Source organism: Octopus bimaculoides, chromosome 12 (assembly GCF_001194135.2).
Source record: "Octopus bimaculoides isolate UCB-OBI-ISO-001 chromosome 12, ASM119413v2, whole genome shotgun sequence".
NCBI classification, from domain to species: Eukaryota; Metazoa; Mollusca; class Cephalopoda; order Octopoda; family Octopodidae; genus Octopus; species Octopus bimaculoides.
Window position 1 is genome coordinate 44,107,380 of NC_068992.1, and position 7,439 is coordinate 44,114,818.

General features: G+C 36.9%; 1 protein-coding gene across 3 annotated transcripts in view; it reads left to right on the forward strand.

The window, feature by feature from the left end:
• Window positions 1-7,439, forward strand: part of LOC128249199 (kelch-like protein 10) — a 25,657-nt gene that overhangs the window by 2,987 nt on the left and 15,231 nt on the right. For all 3 annotated transcript variants that reach the window (XM_052972167.1, XM_052972168.1, XM_052972166.1), the window contains exons 2-4: window positions 2,317-2,464; window positions 6,006-6,175; window positions 6,499-6,770. In XM_052972167.1, coding sequence (XP_052828127.1) covers window positions 2,317-2,464; window positions 6,006-6,175; window positions 6,499-6,770 — 590 coding nt within the window. The remainder of the gene's footprint in view (window positions 1-2,316; window positions 2,465-6,005; window positions 6,176-6,498; window positions 6,771-7,439) is intronic.

Sequence of the window (7,439 nt, forward strand, 5' to 3'; positions counted from 1 at the left end):
GTGTGAAGACATGTGTAATTACAATTCTTGTGAATCTCTTTTACATCAACAGAATAACTATCCGTTCTACGAAAATAATACTGTTCAACGTTAAAGCAAATATATACGTCAATATAATTAACATTATGAAAAAAATAATCTTCAATCAAGATATTTTCTATCGGGGAAAGGATTTTATAATGCGATACGACAGCTTATAATTATGCTCTTTCAAGTAAATGCAACGAAATTAATTCAAAGAGAATTTGAAATAAATATTAACTTCTAACATCTACTTACCCGATTTTTAGTTCCACTAGTTTTCTGAAAGTAATATTGTTCTGAGTCTTTTCTAATTAAATAAAGTCGTTAATCGTAAGAGTTTCTCACCTGGTAAGTTTATATTTAGAAACAACAGCTGCACACCATCAAAATTCAGATCAAAAGATAACTTACTGAACTGTTAGTAATAAGTTTACAGCATGACATATGCGTTTTAACTGGACGCTCTAAAATTGTCATTATAAGAATTCTAACAATAACTGGCAACTAAAGGATTAAATTTAGTCAGTTGTGACGATTGACTCCTCCCACATGCCGCATGTTCATCATATCCAGGTGTATGTTACACCAATGAAGTTGAAGGAAAGCTTGAAAAGCAATGAATAGGCGTTATTTGCAGGATTCACAAGCAACTCTGAAGAACCAGTTTTTGCTGATTGTGCATCAGTTCTAATAATATACAAAAGCATGTTGTATTGCGGTTTGAAATTGACATCAATATTTAAAAAAATTATAAAATAAACCCCTGCAATTTAAAAATTAATTTGGAATTAATCAAATATTTCTATATATGATATTGTTTTGAACATGGAAATAAAAAAATCTGGAAATTATCTCATCATTAATAATCATTTTGACGTATTTAAGTAGCATGCCATGAATTGTGAATTAGTGCCAAACGGAGACAAAAGTAAGGGAATCTATCTCTTCTTTCACAGAGTTCGGCAGAGTATGGTCACGCTGGTTTTTTTTTTTTTTAAATATATGCTTAGATGAATTGATAGTTTAGGAGGAGAATAGAAGCCCTATCGGTATCATCTTCCTGAAAAGGATTAATACAATATGCTTGAAAGATCTGAATTGGTTCTTCAACTCAGTATTTCGGAATCCCCCCGTTCTTCTGTATAGCGTACACCAGATTTTCTGGCTAATTTCAACAATATAATAATTTTTGTAAATATAGCAGATAAACAATGCCAACGTAAAAGTGAATGCCAAGTGGAAGTGAACTCATGTCTTCTTTGTTGACACCTCGGTGTAATTAAACAATTTTCATTCGCTTCTGCATTGGCTTTGTATATATGTATACACAGAAACTGTCAAATCTAAACATACAGGTCAATCCTAGTCTAATAAACCCTAAAAACAGAAATACAGATCGATGGTACTGTAATAGTTGGTATATTTTGGACTATTGAATTACCGGGCTAATATTGGTTTCAAATTTTGGCATAAGGCCAGTAATTTCGGGGGAGTAGGTAAATCGATTTCATTGACCTCAGTGCTCAAGTGGTACTTATTTTATCGCGTCCCAAAGGATGAAAGACAAAGTCGACCTCGATGGTATTTGAACTCAGAACGTAAAGACGGACGCTAAGCAATTTACCAGCGTGCTAACGATTCTTCTAGCTCGCCGCCTTATACTGGGCTAATATTGATCCACAGTAACACTAGGCTAATCCGATGTTACAGTGACACTAGGATAATATTGAGCCGTCGAAATATTGCGCTCATTTGCGATCCCCAGTAATACTGGACTTATCCTGAACTACAGTAACATTAACATAACGCTGACCCCTAGTAATATTACCTTTTATAATAATGAGCGACTAATGAAAGGGTATTATTACACAAATGTAATACTGTCTTAAAATTAGAGTACACTGACACTGTACCATAGTAATACTGAAACGATGTGTCTCAGAGTAATCCTGGGGATATAATGAAGTCGACATAGAGCCGGACAATCGACTGAACAAGCGATGTTGCTACTCTCCAACACCACTTTACAACGCCCATGAATATAACATTCACTTTAATTATAAGTATCGCGAATTTAGTGCTGAATAAAACCGTAGACAGTGGAAACAGTGCATTATTGACAAGTGTGTCATTAGCTCATAATTAATTTAAATTTTCCACTTGAGTCGCTTGGAGAAGTAGATTGGCTTTCTCTTGATAGATACTCTTCCCTGGTGCACCAATGAGTCAGGGTATTTACAAATATAGACACAAAAATGATATGAAATAATGTATTATATTTGTATCTTACAGACTTCCGAGCCTATCATGGATCGTGTGTTCTAGACAGATATGTTTATATAATTGGTGGCTTTGATGGCATGGAGTACTTCAATAGTGTACGCTGCCTGGACACAACATCGCAAGAGTGGAAAGAAGTAGGACCAATGCACAACAGAAGGTTCCATTTTTCTAATATAAATTCATGTATGTGTGGGCGTGCGTGTATGCCTAGTTTTTTTTCTCACAATTCACCGACCTTCACCTCAGAGCTTTATGAGTGTTACATCCACGATTGTATCAATGCTCCCTCCTCCTCGTCCAACTCAGCATCTTCGCCTTTGCTGTCAACTCATTTTGCACTCTTTCTTACAAGTGATGTCCATTCTGAACTTCGCTGCTACCACCAGTTACCTCTCCTCACCATCACTCGTCTTCACTTAGACTCTACCGACTCCTAACTCGACCTTACCTCACTCATATCTACATTCTCATAACATGCCTTACTTACCCTTTTCCTCTCACTTATCACCTCTCCATTCTGTCCCTTCAATATTTTAAGCTATGCACATCTTGAATCCTCCAAACAAGACTACCAACACCCCACGGCCAACCATCTCCATTAAACGTGCCTCCCTCACTACTCTTCTTACCGGGTCCAATCATCATTATCAATTACAGCTTCAAATGTCGGATAAACTGGACAAGGCTAGCCTAACCACTTACCGAACACTGGCAAGACATCAGTTCTGCAATGATTGCTGTTGCTCGACAATTTTGCTCTGCAGATCACTCCACCTGTGTTCAATGTAGCCCTGTACAAAGGTTCCCATTCTGTGCCAACGTGAACAGATAATCATTTTAACTCTTCAAGCTTTCAAACATAGACTCAGCAGTTACACTCTTTCATCAAATACGTATATCATCACCACCCACTTACTTGAGCATAACACACACACACACACATATAGACACTTCCAAACACATACGCACCATAGAACACATACCACCAAACACACACTCTCACAAAACTACTACCCTTTCTCCGTACACACCAACCCACGGCAAAATCTTACACTCTAGGAAACTTACTATCTGTAGGTAGGGAGAGAGAGAGAGAGAGAGAGAGAGAGAGAGAGAGAGAGAGAGAGAGAGAGAGAGAGAGAGAGAGATAGAGAGAGAGAAGGGGAGAGAGTAGGGGAGGGAATAACTGGAAAATAAGAAAGGGGGTAGGATGGGAAGAAAAGCTACGAGATGGTTGGCTGTATGTATGGATGACGAGATTGTGGATGGATGGATGTTAGTTGGATGAGTAGATATAGATTAATGGATAGATATGGGTGGATAGGAATATTTAATTAGCTTCTTGTAGATAATGCCCGTTTCTTTGTCGTTAATCTCCACATGAATTGGTTTGTAGATATAATCTATTCTTGATAGAATTAGCAAGTGGTTATAATATTAATGCACCTGGTGCTTGAATGATATCTCTCTCTCTCTCCATCTATCTCTTTCTTTCTTTATCTCTCTCTCTCTCTCTCTCTCTCTTTCTCTCTCTATTTCTCTCTGTTTCTCTATATCTGTACCTCTCTTTTTGTATACATTTTTATACAAATATGTATGTATACATGTGTATGAACGCATGTATGAGTGTGTGTATGTGTGTGCTTGTGTTGTGCGCGCATGCGTATGTGCATGCGCGTGTGCGTATACATTATAATGCAATGTATGAATATATTTATGTTTAACGATATCCAGGACTACATTTTTATTTTTCCTCTATTATTTTCCACTTTTTTTTTATTTCTAATCTCATACATCTCTTTCCATCTCTCTGTCTCTCCCCCTCCTGCTCTCTCTCCCTTTCTCCCTCTCTCCTGCTCTCTCTGGCTCCACCTCTCTCTCTTTCAAACTCTGAAACGGAAATTTTAGACTCAAATGATATTGTCACAAATCTGGTGATTGTGCTGCCATTGCAAGACACTTGAACAAATCTAAAGATACGTCTTTTAATGATGAAAAGTTCTTTGTTCTAGTTGTTAGTCTCATACAATAGATGAAGCAGTTTTCCGTTATTTTCTCTCCTGTTGACAGTGTGAGTAATGGCCGAAGTTGATTTGTTTTGTCTCAGAGATAGGTGGGTCTGGTTACATGAAGTTAGTTTAATGACCTGTTTCAATGAAACTAATGAAACATTTAAAAGGAATTCTAATATATATACATCAGAGCAGTCCTGAACGCTACTGGTAACATGTAACCCAGTAGAACCTGTTGCATGGTGGAGGGTGATTGTTGGACACCCTGCGGGACGAAAAATAAAACCTGTCAAAAGGGCGGAGGAGCTCATGAGTAGTCAACAGCCATCCAATAATATGTATATGTATATACAGTTTTATCTTATTTTATTTATATTTTTAACTTAATGTATTTAATTTCATATATTAGGGGACAGATGGGGCTCCTAAATCATGGTGAATGTATCCCCTCTAGGAGATGGAAACTCTGATATAAAACCGGGTCTTTGATTACAGATCTCCGTAACAGGGCTGTAATATCAGTAAATTCATAGGGTAGACGAGGCTCTCCAGCTTGTTTATAGCGGCTTGCCTAGGAGATGGAAACATCTGAAGAAAAAGCCCGAGGTGTGTTGTTCTTGGTACTCTGGCACATATGTACGCCATATTCTTGCTATCACCACTTCCAAAATGTGTGGCTGGTTCTACACAAGCTTTCAACACTCAAATCAAATCATATGTGTGGGTTTTCTGACAACTTACATTTATTCATTCAATACTTCACAACTCCAACTTGCAAAAACAAAAAGTCTTCTGGCGAGAGAGTGAAGGGGGCACGGACAGGTAAAAGATATCACTAGAAGTCTCTTGCTGGATCTCAACATTCAACAGTAAAAGTACCAGTAATATATTGATGTTGATTGATTCGCCTATACTCACATTTTTGCAAAGTGTATCTCTGCGAGCTCGTACTTTCGAAACAGGTACTCTGTGAGGGAGACAAGGAATAAAATATATTGAGCCATAGTAGCGATGAAGGAGCTCTCAAATAATTAGTGAGTTTGGAAGTAACTTTAAAATTGGCCGAAATATGAGGAAGAGTAAGTTACGTTTGAATGACTGATATAGAAATTATGTACCCGTATAGAAGCACGGATTCAGGATTGAAATTATGTTCGAAATTGAAAGGGAGAGACCCAACTCCGATTCAAAATAAATCTTTTCGCAGAAATGGATTAAAAGCAAATTTCCTTAGTATGTCGTGATGAAAAGATATAAAACTGAGAATGGAGTGGACAGAATATGGAATTAAATGAGATACGGATCATGTTCTACTTTTAATACGTGTATAATATTACTGGATGAGATGTGGAAGAATCGTTAGCACGCCTGGCAAAAGTGCTTAACGTCTTTACGTTCTGAGTTCAAATGCTACCGGAATCGACTTTGCTTTTCATCCCTTTCGAGATCGATAAGATAGGTACCAGTTGAGCATTGGGATTGATGTAATCGACTCAGCCTGTGCCCCGTGCCAAAATTTGAAACCAATATAAAATATTACTAAGGTGGTTTGCTGGCAGAATCGTTTGCACGCCGGGAAAATGCATACATACATACATACATACATACATGTATAAGATACAAGAGCGGAAACGTATGAACGTATTTATAACGATATAAATGTTACATTATTACTCTTTACAACAGATGTTATGTCAGTGCAGCTGTGTTAAACAATGAAATCTATGCTATCGGGGGTTATAACGGAGTGGTAAGGCAGAAAACAGCCGAACGTTATAACAAGGAAAACAATCAGTGGACTTATATAACTTCAATGAATAGCGCCCGGAGTGATGCCGCCGCGACAGTACTTCGGGGTAAGTATACAAAGTTCATTTTACACTTTATACTGATACACATTGTAGAAATAGTAACAGAAAATAATGGGTAGAAGACAGGTGACCAATATATTTCGTCCGGCGATAGGAACTTTAATGATGTTGAAGTAAATATAGTTTATTCTGATTCCATACGGTTTAATTATTTTATTGTGAAGGATACAGGGAAACGAATAGAATCTACATATTTCAACAAAGACTTTTACTCATCAAATTGATGTATCATAAAATGACCTAATAATTATCTTAAAACTATTTCTGTGTACCCTGGCAGTATATATTTATTCCTTCGGTTTTTACAGCGAGAATATACATTTGTGGAGGTTTTGATGGAATTGAAATCTTCAGCTCAGCTGAATATTACTGTCCAATTACTGACCAATGGACCATGATAACTCCAATGAGAAACTTAAGGAGTGGTGTCAGTGTTGTAGCCCATCAGGATTTTGTGTACGCACTTGGCGGCTTTAATGGAGTGACTCGCATCAATAGTGTCGAGAGATATAGTCCTAGTAGCAATTCGTGGCAAACCATACAAGAAATGGATACTCCTAGAAGTAACTTTGCAGCTGTGGTAAGAAATTTATATTACTTTTACTGAAGATATTTATGTAATTTACCATCAAGATTTTTATCTTATTTCCTTGTCAATTTATCCAATGAAATATTAAAAAAAATCGAATTAACCTAAGATGATCGCTTTACAACGACATGGTTTCGATCGGATCTCATTGAGCAGTACCTTGGGCAGGTGGTTTCTTCCATTGTCTCAATCAAGTAAAACATTACGAATAAAATATAGTTAACAGAAAATGAGTGGAAGTCTGTCGGAAAGACGTTCCTGTTCATGAGTGATAAACTTAATCCATGGCCCAGATTGACACTAGCGCTTCATTTTTGAGTGGCTTTAGATGTCATTATTAGAGTTCATTTTATTACAACCATTCCGACTCCGGTCTGAGGGCACCTTCCCTTTCTTGACTAGTACAGGAGTTCCTGAAAAGATCAGAGCATTACTCTTCGATCTCTGTCGAAATTATTACTCCCTACTACTCCATATGTCAAATTCTATTATCGTATATTGTCAAGATACGTATATATATATATATATATATATATATATATACACACACATATAAAATTTAGATTCAAGGTGAATATGGTACTTATGTTTAGGTACCAGAATTTAGTATGGTATTATCCAGACAATTCCCAAATAAGGTGATTAAAAATCAAAATAAGC